The following is a 24,538-nucleotide window of genomic DNA, read 5'->3' on the forward strand; positions in this document are numbered from 1 at the left end:
TTTAAATGTACTGATGACTGGGAATAATGCAAATATATAAATGCTGTAGAATGGGATTTACTGGTGAGTAATGTCTTTAACTGTAAGCAGCATCTCCAAAGGAATGTGTACAAGGTAGCAGATGAACAAAGTTTGCAGATAATTTAGCTAACCTTCCGTGGAATTATTTAAAGCAACTGCAAACCGCTTTTCCTTAAACCGCTGTTCAATAAAATGTGTTTGATGCATACTGTCATTTGAAAAAGTAATTTCTGGAGATTGAGTATTAAATCATGGGTAGCATATTAAAATTCATAATATCTTGACTGAGCAGAATTCGCAGAGTTCATCTACTAGTGAAATATATCCATCTAGAACTTGGTAGATGCTTTCAAGTTTGGCAAACAAGGGAAACTAAGTGAAAAGGTTGGACTGCGAGCAGTGTTCTAAAACAAGTTTTTCTCTGGATTTATGCACAGTGGCAGTTTGTAAGATGTGCAATGTGCTAATCTACTAGAGCAGTTGAAGACCCTTCCTCATAAACTAAAATAGGAAAAAGAGCATTGGTATATTGGAGCGCTGGCATAAGGAGGGTGTTGGCACGTTTAAAGCCCTTGTGTAATGAAAATGTTTAACCCAGAGTCCCTGCAGAAACTTGACTTAGAAAGAGCCTTTTGTCTTCAGATTCTAGTTTTCAGTGCTTCCTCATGAGCCATTTAACATGTTACTCCCCAACAGTGCCTGTTTTCATACTGGTATAACCAGAAAGATGGCTTGCTTCAAACTGTAACTTGGCATAATCAGGACCTGGTATTATAGTGCTGCAAAATGAGATTGCCACAATAGGATAGCACACTGCATGCCACCAAAAGGATTATGTGGATGACAGGAGACGTAGATTTCTGTAGAATTTAATCTAATTTATTTTCGCACCTTCTGTTGCAGAATGGGTACCGCCCATTTAATGTGCTCAGATTTTTTGCTTTTTCGATCACTCCGTTTTAGACCTTTTTACCGTGGGTGAGTATCACTATTTGTTTCTCACCCACGGTAATCACATGGCAAATGGACTGCGCATGTTTCTAGATAGCATCCTTCTAAGATGAGGCCTTTACGACGCAGCTAGTGTAAGGGTCACTTGGCTGGTTAAACATGAACTCATGGTCAAACGTGTGTGGTCTGCATGTGCGAGCCTGGTGCATGGGGACTCTGCAAAGTTGGATATTGACCTAGGAAAAGCCTATTGGTGAGCACTTAGGTAAAGTTACTGTGATTTACTATTTTGTCTGCACTGATCCTTTATTTATTTATTATATACTTAGTGGTGAAATCTGCCTTAACGTGCAGTTTTGCGTCCTTTAGGCCTACATTGTTGCATGAGGTATGAAACCGGGGTGGAAAAGGTGCATCCAGTTAATATTCAGGGGTCCCAAGACCATACATTTGTATATATTATGTGTCATTCAGAATTGTCATATTTCACTGGCTCAGCTGGTGTGGCCACAAGTTTTAAGCCCCCCCCCCTTAGAAATTGAAAAAGGCGAACCTCTGAACTTTAAGCATGCAGAAAACCTGTTTTTGTCTTGAATTAAATAAAGGAGCTGACACATCCTCCACCACATGCCTGCTGTTATATCGGCCACAACCTATTGCACTAATTTTGTAACAATCTTGACAAGGCCATTATGCAATTTTTGTTGCAGTCTAATAACTTATTGGGGGGTTTAAACACCTGGTGAGACAATATGGAAAACTGTGACATTAAGGACTTAAATCATGCCATGACTGCCCTAAGTGTAGATAACAAGTACGTTCTCCCATGCAAGATAAAGGTCATATGATTGATCTTATCTTCTCCACATGTAATGTGCACCTTTTCAACTAAATAACTGCCTTCAGTCAGTAGAGGAGAGGCTAAGGGGCGACATTTCTTGGGGCCATTGTTGTCTAAGGTTCCGCAGTCCACGCTCACAAAAGCTCAAGAGAGCCTCCAGGTCCAGGCAGAAGACATAAAGAGGTAAATCAATTTGTGACTAAACTTGATAACTGGATATTAAAAGCCTTTGGTCAAACCAAAGGTAAACAAGAAAACACGCCCTACCTTTCCATGGTATTTTATGGAATTATGAAACGCAAAAACCATTGTAAAAAGCTGAAATGCATACAGCTTCTTAAATATGAGTAAGAAAATGCCAAAAGATATAAGGCAAAATTGAAAACTTAAACTGTGCAGAGCAGCTAAAAAGGTGCATTATGCTAAAAGGAACTAACAATTCAGATCGAGAAGTATCGAAAATAGTAAAAGATCTTTTCTTCCCTGCCCTATGTAATATTGAATTGGAGGTCTTTACAGAACCGTGGGTCTCCTTTGCTTCATTTTTTGTTCTATGACAAAATTAGTAACATCGAAACATTTCTCGGATGAAGGAAAGGTGGAGGAGGTACCGCTGTGTGTCCCCGGCGGCCTCCATTTGCAGTATGAATGGATTTTGATCCCATAAAGAAGAGGCATTTAGTATCTCTAACATAATAACCTAGTCTGGATCCCCATGAGACCCATGCCCTGCCCTGTATTACCAGCTAGCAGCTTATATCCTATTCCTGGTCATCACCCTGCAATGTAATGTATCCATTGACTTGGCAGTATGCCCTAAGCACTGGAAAAAACACACAAATTCCGCCAATCCTAAAGGAATCTACTCTCAATCCTAATGTATTATCTAAATACAGCCCAATTTCAAGATGACCTTTTATTTCTAAAATTTTAGAGAAAGGCAAAAGAAATTGACAGACAACTGGAGGAGCATTCTGAAACTAAGAACTCTGGATTGTTTGTTTTTGTAATCATTTCTAGCTCAAAGATCCCAGACAGTTAGAATGGCATATTGTGCTTCTAAAGAAAAACTGATGTGGGGCTTCCCACAAGGATCCATCCTAATTCCTACCCTGTTTAACGTATGAATCTCCCCTCTTACAGCTCTTATGAAAAGCTTTTGGCTCTCCTTTATGTCCTACGCAGATGATACCCAAAATGCAGTTTCAGTGGTAGATGAAGTACAAACTGCATCAGAATCCTACAACTGCCTGCCAGCTGTGATGTACTGGATGACCACACATGCTCTAAAACGGAATGGTGATAAGACGGAATCGTTGTGCTTTGGCCAACAATCAGTTCCTAATACCCTAAACTGGTGGCCAAATGATTTGGTGACCTCTCCAGACAAGTAGGACATGCCAAGAATCTGGGAGCCATAACAGAGAATCTAAATGTGGAGACATATATTAATAAAGTATTCAAATCATGTGTTCAGTATCTAAAAAGGCTAGCTAAAATTATTTCCGTGCTGCCTAAGCAAAGTCATAAAAAGAGAATTCAAGCAGCCACTCTAAATAGGCTTGATTATTGCAATGCTCTGTACTAAGGGTTGCTGTCAACAGCTATAGCTTGGCTACAGAGAATTCAGAATTGATCTTTGATACTGCTCGTAGGGATAAAACAGAATGAACCGGGCTCTCCTATTCTGAAAGCCTTACACTAGTTACTAGTCGACAAAATAATTCAGTTTAAACTTATCTGTATGGCCTATAAAGCATGTTATAAGCTGGGCTTAGAAGCGATAACAAAAACAATTCAGGAACTGTTTGCCCAACTGTTCACTTTGATATGCAAATGTCTCTCTTTTTTTTTTTTTTTTATGGTTCCCCGAATTAAGTGGATGCAGAAAGGGGACAAAGTCTTCTAGTTTTTAACTCCTACATAATTGAATGCCCTCCCGCTCCCCTTTGAGGTGAAAACAACCTTCTGAAATTTTGCAAAGAATTTAAAACTTAGCTAGTTCTACAATTCTGAGTTATGAGTCCACTGTCATCTGTCTTCTAGCACCAGGATACCCTTTACACTTAGTTGTTTATGAGTCACATATTCTGTCCTCATAGTCTCAAGATCAGAGCCCAGGCCTTTTTTCGTGTTGCTGGTCCAAGTTAGTTAAATTTCTCACCAGTGCAAAGAACAAAGGCTGCCCCACACAAAATGAGTAATTAACAGTGCTTCTCTCAGCTCCTGAGGAGGAAGGGGGTGGGATGAAAATCTGCATCTGTTAATTAGCTGTCACGCTACTAGGGCTGGGGACAGCCCAGGCCCACTGAACAAAGGAGGAAGCCCAGACAATTGGAGCCAACACAGGAAGTGGCTCCTCTTTGGGGTTTTGGTTGGGAAAGCCCTACCAGTGATGTCAGATGCTTTCAGATACCCCAAAAGCATGTAACCAGCAATTCCTTCTTTAACCACCCCAGCATGTTGTGCAGGAGGATTGGTGGTAGGGCTGGAGAGGTGATGTGGCACCCTAAGATTGTCTAGGGATGCCTGGCTTTTAGAATCTTCCATCCCCTTTTGAAAACTCTTTCACATGGGAGAGAAAGAGCTCTTGGTGCTTGTTGTGCTTTTTGCTGCTGAACTCTGGTACTGCAACAGCCATGGAAGACTGGAAGGATAAACTTCCTGATACCCAAAAGGACCAAGGACTCAGCCTCAGTTGACCCCAAGACCAGTGGGTCTCTCCAAGGGCCAGTGAGGCTGGCACCCTTAAACCTCCTCGGACCAGCTGGGGGAAAGATCTGAACTTCTGCGCCCAGAGAAAAAGACAAGGAAGAAAGTGGGTGCTGGGAGCCAATTGCACCAGCTCCCTGCAACCTACACAGTCTTGGAGCCCAGGAGGCCTGCTGAATCTGCCCCTGGTGACGAGCTCACCAACTGGAGTAAAATGATCCCAGGCTAGTCCAAATCGTCCTAAAGGGGCCAGAGTTATGGCAGTTTCTAGGTTGGTGACCCTTGACCACCCCTTCCCTCCCCCCCTCCCCCCCTGCTCCACCAGTGAAAAAAGAGCATGTGTGGCTCTGTCGCCCAATGAGAAATGACAACCCGGGGTGGGCCAGGGCACAATTTAAATATGTTTAAGGGAGCAGGTGTGCGTGGGGCCCCCTTCCTGTTTCTACATTTTTTCTAAGGGGCTACCATCTCCCTGGGTCCAATGCAGAGAAGCAGGGGGCGTGCAGTTGTGGCCTCCCCCTAATAGCAGTGGCCTCACTCCTGCTGCTTGTGTCTTGGGGGAGCGGGCGGCCACTGCAGAACAAACACTTCCGCTCGCACGGAGTGGGCAGAGAAGCACGCTGCTAGAAACTAAGAGTGCTGGTTGGGCGGGGAGCAAGCTGAGGAAGCTGGTGTTTGGTTCCCCTAGATGTCTGAAATCGAGGAGGGCACATGGAGTGCCCAGCTGGGACTGGGCACTGCAACAGAAAAAAAGAAAAGGAAAACAGCAACAAAAAGCTTTGCAGCTCTCCGTGGCACAGCAGTAGAGCCGCTACTAAAATATTCACTGCATCGCTAGCTGGAGTGCCCCATAATGCTGCAATGGAGAGGCCTATTACCATATTTTTCTTGCCTTGGGAAGGCTCCAGGGCAGCTGGGATACCACCAATGTATAAAATGAAAAAGTGTAGGGTGTGAGGGTTACAGGAGTGCAGCAACCTTCTCCCCCCTCCCAACCCCTTTCCCCCAATGAAATTTAAGGTACTGACCCTACATATTCTGGGTTGAGTAAATTATGAACCTTCCACAATGTACTTTTTTTTTTTTAGCATTCCCAAGGTTGGAGCTTTGCTTTACAGCTGGGAATGCAGCACCCTTTAAGGGCTGATCTATGGTTACATTTTACATGGCCTGAAATTATATAAAAGCACAAGCACATTATGATAATTTTAAAATGCTGGATTGAGGTAATGTTGACAGTGATTACTGATCAAGGTTGATGATCTTCCTTGACATTAATAACTGCTTTTACACCTGGTAGTATTGCTTATTGCACTTACTCACAAATGATGGTGTTTTTAACATAGTTTGTTCTTGTACTATAGTGAACCCTTGAGATGCAAAATGTTGGTTTTATCTAAAGTGATATCCCCCTATATTGTGATGTGTTGCCTGGTATAGGAGGGGGATACTGTGATTTTGAAGGTCATGACCCTTCAGGGGTCAAAGGCGATTCTATGTCAACTAAGGTATTTTCTTTCTGCCTTGTGTATATTTATAAATGAATGTGTAGTATTTTCCTTTTCTAAAGAAAAAGCACTGATTAGAAATAATGTTATTCATTATTATTATTGCATGCCAGCTAATGGTGATTACTGGGCCACACCACCTCCCCTTATTAGGCCCTGGACTGCTTGGATTCGCTACCATGAGAGTCGAGCGCTATGATGGGGAGTTTGTTTCCCAGTAAGGGGAAATTGTGGGCCTACTAAATGTGCAGACCTCACATCCTGCACAACTAATAATCCAAATTCCTACAACTACCTACCTGGATCTTGTGGCTTAGTGGCCTAATACATCCAATCCAGGTGTCTGTGTTTGATCTTCTAATCACAGGTTTAAATCCCAGCAGGTCCAGTCAGCCTTTTGTTCTTCTGAGGTCCATAAAAAGAGTATCCTTGAGTTGGGTAACAAACATTTGCTGTTCAACACCAACACGCCCCATGCAGTGAATGTGCACTTTACAAAATCCATGTTAAGTTACAACTTTGAGGATTTGGGTTGGTTACCGAGATGAGATTGAAAACAGGGGGTCGTTAGAAAGAGAAGGCATTGAGTGTACAGTATTAGGCTATTTTTTCTTTGAGGGCTGGGGAGAAGGAACTAAGCTTGATGTGCGTGTTGTTTCAGGTGCCTTTTACTTTTGAAGATGTTGCAGTCTACTTCTCTGAGGAGGAATGGAAGCTTCTTCAGGAAAAACAGAAGGAACTTTACAAGAGCACCATGAAAGAGCATTATGAAACACTGAGATCGCTTGGTAAGGGCTGTACTGCTACTGTTCAGGCAAATGTAAAAAAAATAGTTTAACTGCATAGCGCCTTTAGTTGATGTACCTGTTGCAGAATTAATATTTGCAGTGGACACTGTCAAATCCCTTACTAAGTACTGTTGTAAGATGAATTGGATACCTTGAATTCATGCAGCTAAGTGGATCATAGTGCAGTATATAGCCAAACACACACCAGCGAGTGAGTGGACTGCTCCAAACAGTTAGGTGGGGAGTTTCTGAGGCACCAGAAGGAATAGTTTCTTACCTATACCTCCAGTTCTCTCGGAGGAGAATCTCTATTGAAGTCATAAGCATTTGAATAGTTCCGCCCACGTGCGGGAATCCCGGAACACTTCTTTATATAATATCTTCTGAAGTGTAGACATTTGCCTTTCTTCAGGAAGGCCTGTAGGAGCGATTAAGAAATGACATATGCAGCTGAGGGAACAGGCTACAGTAGTGAAAATCTTCTCATTGTACTTAGAAAAGGGTCAAAGCACCCACACACATGCATAATTTGAGGTAACATTTTTACAAAAACGCTCCAAACTCCTTCGCAGACCCTTTTCTGTAAAAGTAAAAGATGAAGTATAAAAGGACAGTGTAGCCCCCTAGACTGCTATTGTGTGAGTCTAAAACAGTGACTATGCCTTTATGTCTGCAGAGACCTCCAGTATCCCATCATGCTTAGCAGGTGGCAGTGGCCTCAGTTCTTTTTGATGATAGTTACCAGTGATCAGTAAGCCCAATACTTTCCTCTCCTATGTCCACTGGAGAGGCGGGAGGGTTGCTTATGACTTCAATGGAGATTCCCCTACGAGAGATCTGGAGTTGCAGGCATGAAACTATTCCTTCTCTCGTATGGGATCTCCATTGATAGTCACAAGCATTTGAATAGAATAGCAAGCCCATCCCTCATAATCTCGGTGGAAAGAATAGAGGAGAGAAGTTCAGACTAGACAGATACATTTCTGAGGGAGGCTTGTCCTACTTGAGCATCTGCTCTAGCATCGGAGTCCAAACAGTAGTGTTTGGTGTATGTCTGAACAGATCTCATGTAACTGCTTTACAAATTTCAGCAATAAAGGCATTTTTCATTGAAGCGGCTGTAGCTGCTTTGCCCCTTGTAAAGTGGGCAATAGATCTTGCCAACAAAGGCTTGTTGACCTTTTGGTAACATAAAAGTATGCAGGATACTATCCAGCGGGAGGTGGATTCTTTGGAAATGGCCGAACCTGTACGGGCATGACCGTAATTGACAAAAAGGTGGTCCGATGTGTGCAGATTGTGCATCTTGTCCTGGTAAAACTTTAAGACCCTCCTTACTTTTAGGGACTGAAGGGTTCTCTCTGCTGTAGTAGAAGGATTTTGAAAAAAAGCTGGCAACGAAATCGTCTGACATGAAAACCCAAAAACTTTGGGAAGAAATTTCAGGTTGGTTCTGAACGCTACCTCATTAGAGTGGAAAACTGTATGAGGTTTGTTAGCACATAACGCTTGGATTTCGCTAACCCTACGAGCTGATTTGATCGCTACAAGGAATACTGCTTTCCAAGAGAGATGCTATAGGGATGTGTTATGAATAGGTTCAAAAGGATCTTGCAGTAAACGTGAAAGGACTATGTTAAGCTCCCATGGATTGGAAAGGGACACCTGATGGGAGGGAAGATCATTTATAAGCCCTCAAGGAAATTTTTAATTGCTGGAATTTTGAAAAAATAGATTTGTGAAGGACATTTTCTGTAGGCAGTAAGAGCAGCTAAGTGAACCCTTATGGAAGAGAATTGTAAGCTAAATTTTCCCAAATAGAGGAGGAAGGGAAGGATGGCTTCTTCCTGGCGAGATGTAGGGTCTAAGTTCTTGGAAGAAACCAAATGCAGAATCTCTTCCACTTGAAGGCATAAGCTGTACGGGTTGACAGTTGTTTAGCCTCTCAGACACCTAAACCAATACATTCTCTCAGGGCATTTCCTCTTGGTGACTCTCCAAGATATCATCCAATTAATTCAACAAGGCGACTGCATGACAGCACTCGATCTGACGCTGATTTTCACATCCCAATTTACCAAGCACATCGCCAATACCTCCGGTTTATAATAAACAACCAACATTTCCAGTTCAAACTGCTGGTCCCAGGGTCTTCACAATATGTCTCTCAATGGTAGCAACCCACCTATGCAGTTAAAACATACACATTTTTACATACTTATACAACTACCTCATCGTATCGGTACCCCTTCACAGTGGTTCCAACACACTCAAGCCACCATACATTTTCTTCATCTATTAGGCTTCGCTATCAGTGCGGTCAAGTCCCATCGCCAGCCTCTAAAGCTGCAACCCTACTTAGGAGCCATCTTTGATTCACAACGAGGTCTAGCATACCCAAATGCCTCCAAGATTGAATCTTTTCAAACACTTATCCCCCTGGATCAACCCCTTCAGCAAATAACAGTACAAACAGTTGTGCATCTCCTAGGTCTGATGTCTTTATGCATAGCCATATTACCTCCTGCCAGACTTAACATGCATCTGTTGCAAGAGTGCTTAGCCCACCAGTAGTCTCAAGCAGAGGGTCAATTGGACGATCTAGTGTTGGTCAACCGTCAAGCTTGCCAGTCTTTGCAATGGTTGAACACCAACAACCTCCTAACAGGACTGCCTTTCTTGGACCCAGCTCTGCAGAGAACAGTAATTACGGATGCCTCCCTTGCGGGCTAGGGAGCACATTCATAAAATTCAGGGACACCGGACACTCAAACAGAAGCATCTCTGTATGAAGTTGCTAGCTGCTCATCTAGCGCTAAAAGACTTCCTTCCTCACCTAATAGGCAAGGTAGTCCAAAGACAACATGACTGCCTTGTACTATCTCCAAAAGCAGGGTGTGAGGGGGCAGAGGAGCGGGGTGAGGGCACCAGATCGCTTCAGCTCTCTCACTTAGCTCAGACCATTTGAAGATGGACTCTCTGGTACAACATTCACCTGTTAGTGGAATACCTCCCGGGAATGGACAAAAACTTTGCAGATCTCCTCAGCAGGAGGCATCAACAAGTCCATAAATGGGAGCTTCATCCGCAAGTTCTCCTCCCATATTTCTGGCGCTGGGGTCACCTACAAATGGACCTTTTTGTCACAGTAGAAAGCGCAGAATGCCCAAACTTCGTCTCCAGGTTCCCACAATCCATAGGCAATGTACTATTGATGAGTAAGTCAGGGATATTTGCTTATCCTTTTCCACCTCTCCCACTACCATTTATGGTTCGCAAACCTCGGCAGACATCTTTCACCCTCATTCTAGTAGGTTCCACATGGGCATGGCAACCATGGTTCACCACTCTGTTAGAACTCTCAGTAGTTCCCCACAAAGTACTGCCTAACTGGCAAGATCTTCTCACGCAGAATCATGAAGAAATCGGACACCGAAGCCCCAGATCCCTCAACCTTGCGATCTGGCTCCTGACGTCCTAAAACTTGGTTATTTAAACATACTACAACACTGTATGGACATCCTTAAGAAAGCATGCAGACCAAATACCCGTGCTTGTTATGCTTAAAAGTGGAAAAGAATTGTATACTAATGTCATTCTAAACAAATTGTCCCCATAAACCCCAGTGTTCAGGACATTGTATGTTACCTATGCCATTTAAATTCTACTGTTCTAGCTTTTACATCCATAAAACTAAACTCGGTGGCAGTGACAGCTTATTTACAAAATAGACATTATACTTCTCTTTTCGGGATTCCTGTAGTTAAAACCTTCCTAGAAGGCCTAAAAAGAGTTATTCCTCCCAGGGTGCCACCTGCCCCTGCTTTGAGTCTCAATATTGTATTAACAAGATTAATGGGCCCTCCTTTGGATCCCCTCCCCACCTGCCTCCTCTAGTTTTTATCCTGGAAAGTATCGTTCCTAGTTGGAATAACTTCACTCAGATGTGTCCGTGACCTTCAGGCACTAACCTTAGAAGAACCCTTCTTCCAACTACATAGAGATAGGGTGGTACTACGTACCAATCCTAAACTTCTTGCAAAGATGTCCCTCAATTCCACCTTAATCAATCTGTTGGGTTGCCAGTATTTTTTACCCAACCAAACTCAGTTGCAGAAAGGGCTCTACAATCCTAGACTTAAAGCTACGTCTTAAATATTATATTGATAGAACCAAATCATTTAGGGAAACACAGCAACTCTGTTGCTTTTTCAAAACCACACAAAGGAATGGCTGTTTCTAAAGCAAGCATTGCAGGTTGGATTGTGAAATGTATCAGAACGTTATGCGAAAGGCTAAATGAACTCTACCTGTCACTCCACTCGTAAAACAAAAAAAAGGAGCTTCAGTTGCCTTTGTAGGAAATATACCAATAGCTGACATATGTAAAGCAGCTACATAGTCTATACCACATACATTTACCAAACACTACTGTGTAGATGTGCTGGCCAGTCAACAAACTAATGTTGGCCAAACAGTTCTACGTACATTGTTTCAAACAACTGTAACCCACACAAGTTAGCCCACTGCTTTTGGGGAGGACTGCTTATCAGTCTGTGCTAAGCATATGTATCTATAGCCATACATGCTTCAAACTGAAAATATTACTTACCCAGTTAGCTTCTGTTCGTGGAATGTAGTACTGTAGATTCACACGACCCTCCTCCCCGGATACCTGTGTGTGTTAGTTACTTTTATAAGTTATCACACATTCATTTAGCATGGACCTCTTACTATACTCCCACTTCATCCTCCCCTGCCTTGTGGGAAACAATCTAACAATGGAGTTGATGCCTATGTGCAATACCAGCCGTAGTAGGAGTCACTCTACCTTGTGACTCCAAAGAATTTCTTCAAAGAAAAACAATTTGCATACTTGCGAACCCAACACTAGATGGCAGGATTATGCTAAACATGTGGATCTGATCTTCAAATGGATCCCAACCGAATCCAAAAGAACAGTCACCCAGGCCATCGTCAGCAGCCGCTTGGACTACAGCAAGGCACTCTACGCTGGAACCACCACCAAGGTACAGAATAGACTACAACGCATCCAGAACGCCTCCGTCCGTCTCATCAAGAACGCCCCCAAACACAGGCACACCTCTGCCCTACTGAGAGACCTGCACTGGCTCCCAATAGACAAGAGAATCACATTCAGACTTCTCACCCACACATACAAAGCCCTCCACAACGCCGGACCAGAATACCTCAACCAAAGGCTCCACTTCTACACGCCCACCATCTCGCCCTCGCCCCATGTGTCCGGAAGGCATAGTCGGAGCAAGAACCTTCTACCACACCGCCAAGACCTGGAACTCCCTTCCTATCCACCTCAGAAGATCTCTATCACAATTCAGAAAGGACCTCAAAACTTGGCTCTTCACCTGATCCCCCTCTGACCTTCACATCTGACCCCACCCCCTCCCAGCGCCTTGAGACCCTAACAGGTGAATAGCCGTGCTGTACAAATGCACTGATTGATTGAATCTACAGCACCACATGCCACAAACAGATGCTTTCTGCGTAAGTAGTAACATTTTCTGTGTGTGTGTGTGTGTGTGTGTGTGTGTGTATATATATATTTATGGTCGATGGCATGTGTAGCTGCAGATACACATGGTATGCATAGCTCTTCCGACATCTAGTGTTGGACTTGGAGTGTTACAAGTTGTGTTTCTTCTAAGAAGTCTGTTCGGAGTCACGGGATCGAGTGACTCCTCTCGGTTACAGTGCGCATGGTCATCAACTCCATTGTTAGATTGTTTTCTTTCCGCTGTCGAGTTCAAATGTGTTTCCTCTCTCTCTGAGATTTCGAATTGGAAAACCTACTTATTCGTCGGTATTGTTTTGATCGTGTTTTCCATCTATCATCAAACCGAAAGTACAGTTGGAACCTTCATCTCGCCCTTTGGGGCGTGCGTGCCCAACTTGAGCCTTTTCGGGCCTACCGCGTGGAAAGCCTAATGGATCAGACTCCATTCTGATTCTGCCCTCGGTGGCACGCGAAGTACCCCTATACAGACCAATACCTGGTTTGTAATTTGTGCCTTTCTCCAGACCATCAAGAAGAAGATTGTGAGGCCTGTCGATCGTTTCGATCAAAGACCTTGAGAGATCGCCGGGCCCAAAGACTGGAAATGGCGTCAAAAAGCACCTAAACATCTCAATGTCATAGAGGAAGAGCAGGTGGCAGTCTCCATCCGAGACTCTGACTCCGAACAATAATCGGAAGACGATGGACCCATCACAGCTGGCCAGCATGTGAGTAGGTCTGCTCCTACACCCCTACATTAAAAACGTCCGAAGGCCTTGAGTACACCACTTCCAGAAGGCCATGGTGGTTTGGCCCGAAAAAAGACTGTTGGTGACCGACCTTCCCGGTTGGCGCCGAAAAAGGCCACTCCTCCGTCCACCTCGGAGTCGAGTAAATCGGTTAAAGTTTCCACATCAGACTCCAGTAAACAACCTCATTCCTCAGAGTCGAAAATTCGACACCCGGTTTCAGAGCCGAAACAGCAGTCTTTTTCAGGACTGAAAAAGATCCACACTTCAGAGCTGAAAAAATCCTCATACACAGAGGAACAGGGACTTTCGAGAAAATTAAAGCAAATCTCAAAGCCCATGCTGGAATCTCACAAAGCTTCTGAAGAAGAGACTGAGATTGAGCCAATATGAGAGGTTATGGAGGAAAGGCAATCGAGAATCCATATTACATAAGGAGACTAGACGAATCATCACTGCACCTCCTTTAAAGATGAAAGAAATCTGGCTTTTCAAGAGGAGTTGTTCACCGCCAGTAAAAGTGCAGAAACAAAAGGCGAAACCAGCACCTCTCCCTACTTCTCCTCCCCACTCTCCACAGCTTTCTTTTTCACTTCACAATAGTCAACCACCATTGTCTTCTCCAACACATTCATTATATTCACATGGAGAAACAGTAGACCCATGGGATCTCTGACAATGATCCAGACCTCTACCCATCTAAACCTTCTCCTCCAGAAGACACCACTGCCTACACTCACGTAATATCTAGGGCAGCAGCTTATCATGGAGTGCTTATGCATTCTGAACCCCTGGAAGAAGACTTTCTATTTAACACACTGTCTTCCACTCATTCCAGGTACCAGTGTCTCTCAATGTTGCCTGGAATGGTTAAACATACAGACCAAATTTTTAATGAGCCTGTCAAAGCTAGAGTCCTAGAATTGACAAAAAATATAAGCCTGCTCCTTAGGGCCCAGACTATATCACTCATCAGGTTCCTCCAGACTCAGCAGTAGTCAGTGCGGCAAGGAAAAGAGCAAACAGGCAGTCATCAGGAGACACACCTCCTCCTGACAAGGAAAGTAGGAAATTTGATGCAGCTGGCTAAAGAGTCGCCACACAAGCGGCTGATTCACCGGCACTTCTAGCCAGATCTGACCGGGCCCATTGGGACGAGATGCAAGATCTTATACAGCACCTCCCAGAGGAGTATCACAAGAGAGCACAACAGGTTGTGGAAGAGGGACAGGCTATAAGCAATAAACAGATAAGGTCTGCTCTCGACGCTGGTACAGCCGCAAGGAGTGTCAATACTGCCATTACAATTAGAAGGCATGCATGGCTACGCTCCTGGTTTTAAACCAGAAATTCAATAGGCAATACTTAATATGCGTTTGACAAGAAACATTCACTCGGCCCAGAAGTAGACACCACTATTGAGAAACTGAAAAAAGACTCCAATACTGTGAAAGCAATTTTGGTTTTATACACCACACCATATAGAGGCTCCCTTGGCAGACCCCAGTTTAGAGGAGGTTTTAAGCCACAGTCCTCTGATGCTTCCACCTCCCAAACAAAGCAGGGACAACAAACCCAGGGTTTAGAGGGTCCCGTAGAGGACAATATTTCAGAAGCAGAGGCAAGTTCCAAACCACAAAGCAAGCCACTACACCACCTAAGCAGTGACTTCCTTCCCACTTTTCCACTCCTCACTTCTCCTGTGGGGGGGGGGGGGGAGACTACAGCAGTTCCACTCTCATTGGCAAAATATCACCACAGACAATTGGGTATTATCAATTATCCGCAATGGCTATTGCCTAGAATTAATCTCCACCCCTCCAAACATTCCACCATGATACCACAAGTTGTCCCCAGAGCACAGCGTTCTGTTGCAACAAGAGGTACAATCTCTACTATTAAAACAAGCAATAGAATTTGTTCCACATTCTCAACAAGGTACAGGAGTATACTCACTATATTTCCTCATTCCCCAAAAAAGACCTCACCCTCAGGCCCATCTTGGACCTCAGGCCCCTCAATCTATACATCCTGTCAGAACATTTTCACATAGCAACTCTGCAAGATGTCATTCCTCTACTACAAAAACAAGATCACATGACTGCTTTAGACCTCAAAGATGCGTATTTCCACATACCCATCCATCCAGCTCACAGAAAATACCTCCGGTTCGTCATAGCAGGAAAACATTACCAGTTCAAAGTGTTGCCATTCGGCATAACAACAGCTCCAAGAGTGTTCACAAAATGTCTAGCATTAGTAGCAGCCTACTTAAGAAGACAACACATCCACGTTTTTCCATATCTAGACGATTGGCTAATAAAATCAAGCAATTTTACACAATGCCAACAACACACTCATTATGTGATAGAAACGCTAGGGTTCACTCTCAATTACCAAAAAAATCACATCTTCAACCAGCATTAGTAAAACCTTGCCCAGGTGCTAACCTAAATACTCAAAAAGCCCTAGCTTCTACAAATACACAAAGGATACAAGCTTTTCCAAAATTTCATACCACACATACAGCCAAATCAGCAATATACTGTAAGATTTATCATGATGATGGCATCTTGCATAGCTGTAGTTCCACATGCACGACAACATGAGGCCCTTACAACAGTGCCTCTCACAACAATGGTCTCAGGCACACGGTCAACTTCAAGATCTAGTGTTGATGGACCGCCAAACACATATGTCCCTTCAATGGTAGAATCGCAGCAATTTAATGAAGGGGTGGTCATTCCAAGACCCAGTGCCTCAGACCATAATCACAACAGACACATCAATGATCGGTTGGGGAGCTCACCTCCACAATCTGACCATTCAAGGGCAGTGGGATGCCCAACAGAAACAGCTTCACATAAACCACCTGGAAATATTAGCTGTATTTCTTGATCTAAAAGCTTTCAACCTCTTCTCAAACAGAAGAATGTTCTCATAAAAACAGACATGACAACCATGTATTACCTCAACAAACAGGGCGGGACACGCTCAATCTCAACTGTCCCTGCTAGCCCAAACAATATGGAAATGGTCAATTCACAATCACATTAATCTATTAGCACAATACATTCCAGGGATAGACAATCAGCTGGCAGATCTCCTAAGCAGAAATCACCAACAAACACACGAATGGGAGATTCACTCCCAAGTACTTCAAAAGTACTTTCAAAAGTGGGGAACACCAGAGATAGATCTATTTGCAACAAGCGAAAACGCAAAATGCCTAAACTTCGCATTCATACACTCACATCCTCTATCCAAGGGCAATGCTCTATGGATCAATTGGTCAGGGATTTTTGCTTACGCTTTTTCCCCCCTCTCCCACTCCTTCCCTTTCTGGTCAGCAAACTATGTCAAACATCACTCATCGTGATTCTAATAGCACCAATATGGGCACACCAGCATTGGTCCGCAGCACTCCTAGATCTTTCTGTAGTACCCCATTCTAAACTCCCAAACAGACCAGATTTGTTAACCCAGAACAAAGGTAAAATTAGGCATCCAAATCCCAATGCTCTCAATCTAACGATTTGGCTCCTGAAGTCATAGAATTTGGTTACCTAAAACTTCCCCCAGAATGTATGGAAGTAATTAAACAAGCATGTAAACCTACTACTAGACAATGCTACGCAAACAAGTGGAAAAGATTTGTATACTACTGTCAATCTAAAAACACTGATCCATTTACAGCATCCATACAAGATATTGTATTTACTTCATTTGCAAAAATCACATTTGGCTTTCTCATCGATCAAGATACACCTCACTGCAATATCTGCATACTTAAAGAATATTCAACATACTTCTCTATTCAGAGTTCCTGTTATTAAAGTTTTCATGGAAGGATTAAAACGCATTATTCCACCTAGAATTTAAATATCGTACTTACCAGACTTATGGGACCAGCTTTTGAACCCATGTCAAATTCAATATTTAACATGGAAGGTCGCTTTTCTTGTAGCTATTACTTCTTTGAGAAGAGTTAGTGAAATACAAGCCTTAACTCTTGAAGAACCTTTTTTCCAAGTGCACAAACATAAAGTTGTACTTAGAACAAATCCAAAATCTCTACCAAAAGTATTATCTCTTTTTCACATCAACCAAACAGTGGAATTGCCAGTCTTCTTTCCACAGCCAAACTCTGTGGCAGAAAGAGCTCTTCATACCCTAGATCTCAAAAGAGCTCTTATGTACTGTATTACACAGAACCAAAGATTTTAGAGAAACAAAACAACTTTTTTGTTGCTTTCCAACAACCACATAAAGGCAATCCTATATCAAAGCAAGATGGATTGTTAGATGCATACAAACATGCGACATTAAATCAAAAAGACAACTTTTGAGCACTCCTAGAGCACATTCTACAAGAAAGAAAGGTGCGTCAATGGCATTTTTTTTTTAGGAAACCTACCAATGGTTGATATATGTAAAGCAGCCACATGGTCAACTCATCATACATTGACAAAACACTACTGTGTTGATGTTTTTTCGCAGCAACAAGCCAGTGTAGGCCAAGCTGTCTTACGAACATTATTTCAAACAACTTCAGCTCCTACAGGCTAGCCACCGCTTTTTTTAAGAGGACTAATTGCTTTGTAGTCTTTGCATAGCATGTGTATCTGCAGCTACACATGCCATCCAACGGAAAATGTCACTTACTCAGTGTACTTCAGTTCGTGGCATGTAGTGCTGCAGATTCACATGCACCCGCCCTCTTCCCCGGAAGCCTGTAGTTGTTTAAGTTTAAAATTTGTACATATGTATTTACATTTACATGGACATGTCTTTATATTCCTATACTCTATCACACCTTCCTTCACCCTTTGCGGAAAAACAATCTAACAATGGATTCGATGCCCATTCGCACTGTAACCGAGAGGAGGAGTCACTCGATCCCGTGGCTCCGAAAAGACTTCTTTGAAGAAAAACAACTTGTAACACTCCGAGCCCAACACTAGATGTCGGAATAGCTATGCACAGCATGTGAATCTGCAGCACTACATGCCACGAACAGATGTACACTGGGGAAGTGACATTTTCCTTCCTAGTGGTGGCCACCACTAGGTAGTTATAGTTGGGATCATGTTTTCATAGAAAAAGCATTTTGACTTGCCTATATCTTCACAAACTTTTCGTAAAAAAGGTGGGCCGGTGATTCTTGTTTCGTCTTGGAAGTTTCAGGGTGTTCGGCCCAGCGGGGGCCCAGAAAAAGGGGGATCAAAGACATGTGCTTCCTATGTTAATTTCTATTGGAGTTTTGAACATGACTACAGCCCAGAGTACTGGACGGAATTGCACCAAAGTTGGCAGAAAGCTAGATTTTGTTCAGCAGATTGTGCTTTTGGTTATTTGGTGTAATTTTGTTCAGTAGTTTTTGAGATATTAAAGGAACAGTTAATTTGTATATCAGGAGTGTGGAATTAAAAAAAAAAAACATTTACTTGTCCATGGGACAGGTTGCTTCTTAAATCTATTTATCCCCTAAAACAAAATCTACTTGTCTCTTTGGTACCATGTATTGGGGTCACAAATTATGGAATCAATCTAATTTTCTAAGAGCTCTGATAATAGCCTCTCTGATTATGCCAGGGGTAACACCGTAGTAGGGCTCGAATACTAGCAATTTCAGGCCCTACTATAGCAATAGCCTTATTTTGCTAACTCTATCATATCTACATATTGGGGCTAGAGGAAACTATAAGGAATAGTTCCAGGGATGGAATGCCTTTGAGTCTGTGCAAACCTACTAACATGCATGTTATACCAGCTCTGCGTTAATCTTTTTCCATACTGAGAAAGGTTGGAAATTTACTACTGACAAGGGCAGGAGTAGAAGTTCTTCCAGGGTTGGGGAAAAACAGTGGTTGGAGGGAAAGTGAACTTGTAAACGCTCAACAGATAGTCGCATGAGCAAACCTACACATGCATATTTGCTCGTGCTAAAATACAGTTCACAAATATGTGCTAGGAGTATGATTTCCTGGTTTACTTCTGTAAATTTTTGTGAATTCATGAAAGCCACTGATTGAAAGACATATCTAACGGGTGCACTTTTGTGTCTTTCTTTAAGAAAATGGCCCTAATTAGGTCTGTCATTAACCAAGACATTTTGTTTTTGTTAAAATTCTATTTCCCCTTCTCCCCCCTCAAACCCCCCCCCCTTTCTATCACCTGGCTTTACTGTGAGTGATGCCATTCTGCTCTCCCACAAGAAGCATATTGGTACGCAAAGTAGTTTTGTTCAGTTGCAGGAACTTCTGTGGCAATGTTGGTTTTTGAGACCCCAAAACATTTTTTTGTTTAACTTTTTGTTACAATGGTGAGGGCCTGGCAGCCACCGCAACAATAAAATGTGACAAAAGCCATGTCAAAAAAAGACCTGCACTGTCAAAACCAAAAGACTGACAACCTATGTTAGATTGGTTGGCTTTGCCAGTGCTCATTTATTTTCATGTTTCCCATAATCTTGTTGAAAATAGTTTGAGTGATTATCCATTATGAATATTTTTTGGGAAATACTAGCATACATCAACACATTTTACTAAATGATGCTTCAAAGAAATAGTACCTAAAATTTCACAGTAATTTTGTAAACATTTTTTTTCCTACTTGCATTTTTTTCTGAACATTTTATTTTGAAAGCAAAGAATCCTCAATCTTGCTTACAAGCTTCTGTAAACATTTACATTTAATCAGAGAATTCTTGGAGCATTATATGTAGCCTCATATTGTTAAACTTTTCAAATTGTACACTTTTATTTTTATTTTTTATACTGGAACCACTGTCAGTAGTGCAGGGTGACCTATTTAGAGCGGTCACCCTAATGATAAAGGCTTTGCGTTAATGAACTATAAATACAAGTTTGAACACCATTAACATATGGACACAAATATTACCTACATTTCAGACGGTTCCCTTCCCTGTAAACTAGCAGTGAAAGGGTTTGTGGTACGGAGGTGGGGGGGTGGGCCTACTTGTCCCAAGGACAAAAACATCAAAACTTGTTGTCCTTGACCTCAAGTAATATGCCCTTGGCATTGGGCTACAGGATTTCCACACCCCTGGTATATCTAGGGCCACGGACCCTTCTCAAAGACTTATTGAATAATAGGCGCTCGTGCACGGAGCTGCAGAGTTCTGACTGTCCAGGAAGTGTTGACAGTCATCTTGGGACTCTACCCCAGCTGAGTCCCAAGAAAAAAGTGAGAAAAAAGAAAATGGTCCAGCATAGATACACCCTGACCCCTTAGCTCTGTTGCTGGGGTCCCAGAGGGACCCTGCCCGGTAAAAAAAAAAAAAAAAAAAAAAAAAAACACTTTGAGGAGAAAAAAAAAACAATTGCTGCGAGTTCTCAACAACATCGCAAATTCATGGCAAAAAAAAAAAAATCGGGCTCCTGTGCTTGTTTTTATGAAGTCACTGGGTGGGCCAGGTTCCGGGGGCATTTTGAAGTAAAGGAAGGGGGTGCACAGGGCCCCCCTCCTAGGACCTTTTTATGCCCCGGGGACCACCACCTCCCCTGGGCTTATTCATAATGAATGCCACCTCCCCGGGGCTTCAATGAAGTACTGTGTGGGGGGTGTACCGTGCCCACCAAAGCCCGGGGACTGCCACCTCCCTGGGGCTTCAATGAAGTACTATGCGTGCCCACCCCCCCTTCCAGTTACAGGGACCGCCATCTCCCCAGGACTTTAAAGAAATTCAATGTGGGGGGGCTGCGCACCTCCTCCAAGCCCGGGAACTGCTAGCTCCCCAGGGGTTCAATGAAATAATATTCAGGAGTGCTGCACGCTCCCCCCAACCCTGGGGACCGCCACCACTTCAGGGCTTTAAAGCAATTGAATGCCAGGGGACTGCCACCTCTGCAGGGGTTTAAAGAAAGTGAATGTGGGGGCCAAGCAGCCGCCCACACCCCTAATTCCCGGGGACTGCCACCTCCCTGAGGCTTTAAAAAATGGAATGCCAGGGGCCAACTCTCCGGGGCTTATAACATTAAATGCGGGGAGGGCTTCCTCCCCAACCAACCCTGGGGAACACCACCTCCCGGGGGTTAATTGAATCATTGGAGGGTGGCCGTGCGCTCCCCCTCAAGGAGCCATAGATGGCCCGGGGAGAGCCAACCTCCAGGGCTGACTCCTGCTATGTTCCAGGGTGCCCACCCCCGGGACATAGCTGTTTGCTCTAATTTGGCCAAGCCCTACAACTCCTGCCAATTGAGAGCAAACACTTCACTTTCTGCAAGTGAGAGCTGTCAAACAGCTCTCACTTTCAGAAAGTGAAGTTCTCATCTGTGTCCTTCCACGCAAATATATGTGCAGAAGAACAGATGAAAACATTGCTCCCACAAGCAGGGAGCTGCTAATTAAAGAGTCACTTCTGGCCTAATGGTCAAGGTCTTGTATTATCACTCAGTAGACAGAAGGTTCAAATTCTAGTATAGCTTGGCCGCGTGTCTGTTTAATTTCTAGTGTTTTCACTGTTAAACATTCCTAGTGATGGAACATTGAAGTCTTTTTTACCCTCAAAATCTATGAGTTGAATGACCTAGCTAAATCTGGACACTGCACAGTAAGGAGTCACCTCTGGCCTAGTGGTCAAGGTCTCAGACATGCACACTAAAAGTTAAAGGTTCTAGTCTAGGTGAGTCTGTGGTCATTTCCTGCTTTAGTTTTTCCTCAAGTATAAATATTTAAGTTGCATACTGAAAGAGAGAGAAAGTGACAGATTGAGAGAGAGCGATTTAGGCTTTGATGAACTATATAGTTAGAATGAGATACTTCGGGACAAATTGAAAAGAAAAATGTTTTTGTCAAGTAAAAAGCACGTGGCCTTTGGCAGTATGGGACGCAAAGTTGGGTCATTACAGGGGGTTGGATTAACGTATAGTGCGCAGCGGTGGTTGGATTCACGTATAGTAATGAAAATTACTGTACGTTATAAAAACCATAGAAATTAATTGTTAAGAAACTATAACTCGTGGCCTAAAGTTACTTTCCAGCACAAGGTATAGTTTCTTCAGGTACGTTTAACTATAACTGCTGAATTTCTATCGTTTTGTATGGGTAAAACGTCAACCTAACTAGAACATCCCTGTAACCTTTGGTTTTTTTTTTCAGTTAATTTCTATGGTATTTTTAACGCACACGTTAATATTTGTGTCAGGTGGCAGCAAGCTACTCAGGGCCTTGCCTTTCCCAAAGATCCGGCGAGGATCCTCGAATCCGCGGATCGGCCGAAAAAAAGAAAGAGCAATCATTTGCCCATGAGGACTCCCTGTATCCTTACCCCTTGTATGTTTTTGCACTGTTTCCCCTTCCGAGGCCCAGCTCAAAGTTGATGGTTAGCTCAGAAGATTCAGAGCATCGAGCCTTACAGAAGGCTTTATACATGTGACAAAAGCCACTGTTTATCCACCCACAGACTCGCAGAATTTCCACCAAGCTGCCTTTGAAGGTGTAAGGCGCTCTTCCCAGGAAAATAAAAATGAAATTAGAGGAGTAGGTTGCTTTGGATCTTCCTCCATCTCCCCAAGCATTAAAAACATAGGACAGAGGCACTAGCCTCATTCCTGCTCCTCCTGCACATGTGTTTTAATAAATGATGTCATTTCATATGTCACCAGTGACATAAATGCTGTCATTGAACATGTAATGAGTGATGTAATATGTGAGGGTATAACCAGTGCATGGTAAGGGTGCGAGTTAGTTACTTCAGTTAGTAATAAGCTGGTAAATTTTAGTGTTTGATTTTTTTTTTTGGTTTAAATGCTATGTTGTAGCTGACATTTTCACCTAAATATAATTTCACTTTAGCCTTCATTTTTCCCTAGTGAATTTCTAAGGCTTTGTTTTTTTAATTTATAAGTCATATTTTTCCCATTTCTAACCATAACCTCACTTTTAATCTTTGTTTTTTTGGTTTATTTTTAGGGCGTTTTAATGTATTATTTTACACCATACTTTACTATACAAACCCCATGCAACACATCCCCTTTGGCTGTGGCTGTGTGGGGTTAGGTGCAGGACCTGTTCTGTAGTGAGGTCCTGTGGACAACCATGTGCTGGGCATGGCCTTTGGCCATGACTGGTTTGGGGCGCAAGGACTGCGCCTGATGCCCTGCTGGCGCCCAAAACCCCTCTCTTCTTTCCCCCCGACAGTGCAGCAAAATTACACAGGCGGATCTGTGGTGTGGCAAAATAAAACATTTGTTTTTTCTTTGCATCTTTGGGGTGGGGCTCTCTGGGTACGTCCCCGCACTGCAGCCCTACCCAGCACCCTTCTACTTCTAAAAATAAAAACGTTTTTTTCATTACATGTGGACTGAGTCATACCATGGTAGCCACAACGTTTTCTTCAGTTTGCCGCCAGTCAATCACATTGTTCCCTTTGACCTTGTGGCACTACAAATATCCACGGTGGTACAGCAGTGTGAAATATACATACATTTTGAATCTTCATTTCTTAAAAACTACTGATCTACTGAAACTACTGATCAGATTCAAATCGCAAAACTCAGAGTAACCTTTTTTTTTTGTTGTCCTGCGGGACTCCCTCAAGAATCCCATGGACCACGTAGGTGACCAGCTGGCTCCTGCAGGAGTTCCATGGGGCCCTGGTGCACCTGAAGATTTTTATAAATTTGTTTTCCAAAATTTGCATTCCAGGGCAGGCCCCTTTGGGACCACCCAGAAAGGCTAGTGGGTCAGGTTAACCCTACCCTGGCCTTGTTATGTTTTACTTATTTTATTTTTCATGAGTCGAGGTATGAATCCTAAAATCGCGGCTGCAGTACTTTTCTTCATGTTTCGGCCGCCAGTCGCATTGTAAGGTCCCACTGGACTGACAATCATATTTTAATCCTTAATTAGAATGACACTAAATCACAAAAAGTACCCTTTCTAGATACATTTCTTGCTTCCTGCCAAATTTGGTGTATTTCTGTTCATCCATTTTTTTGTATCACTTCCTATGTTTTTTTTTCCTGTAGGAAATGCATGGTGAAAATGTTGTTTTGGGTTTGATTCCACCCCCCCCCCCCCACAAACACACACACCCCACCTCTGTTTGTTTGTTCAGTCCCTGGTTGATGGAACACCCCAAAACTTTCCAGGAGGGAGCGAAGGAGGATGTGTGTTTTTTTTTTCTTGTTTTTTTTTTTTTATTTTGTTTTATTTATATTTTTATGAAGATTTGTCAAATGGTGCCAAAGTTACAAAACAAAAACACTCTGACTTGCTTATAACTAGACAGTGGCGACCACCGCATTTGAAAAACTTAAGGGGGCCATTATGACCCTGGCGGAAGGCGGAGAAGCGGCGGTAAGACCGCCAACAGGCTGGCGGTCTTTCCTCAGCGTATTATGACCATGGCGGTTACCGCCATGGTCATCCGCCGGTTCTCCGTTCCGCCCGCCAGGGCGGAGATG

The 24,538-nt window shown here is 43.1% G+C and overlaps 1 protein-coding gene across 1 annotated transcript in view; it reads left to right on the plus strand.

Moving 5' to 3' along the window:
* LOC138297156 (zinc finger protein 729-like) overlaps positions 1 to 24,538 on the plus strand; it is a 355,358-nt gene that overhangs the window by 30,896 nt on the left and 299,924 nt on the right. The window contains exon 5 of the mRNA XM_069236647.1: positions 6,695 to 6,821. Within this exon, the coding sequence (XP_069092748.1) occupies positions 6,695 to 6,821 (127 nt within the window). The remainder of the gene's footprint in view (positions 1 to 6,694; positions 6,822 to 24,538) is intronic.

The sequence above is a fragment of the Pleurodeles waltl genome, chromosome 5 (assembly GCF_031143425.1).
Source record: "Pleurodeles waltl isolate 20211129_DDA chromosome 5, aPleWal1.hap1.20221129, whole genome shotgun sequence".
NCBI classification, from domain to species: Eukaryota; Metazoa; Chordata; class Amphibia; order Caudata; family Salamandridae; genus Pleurodeles; species Pleurodeles waltl.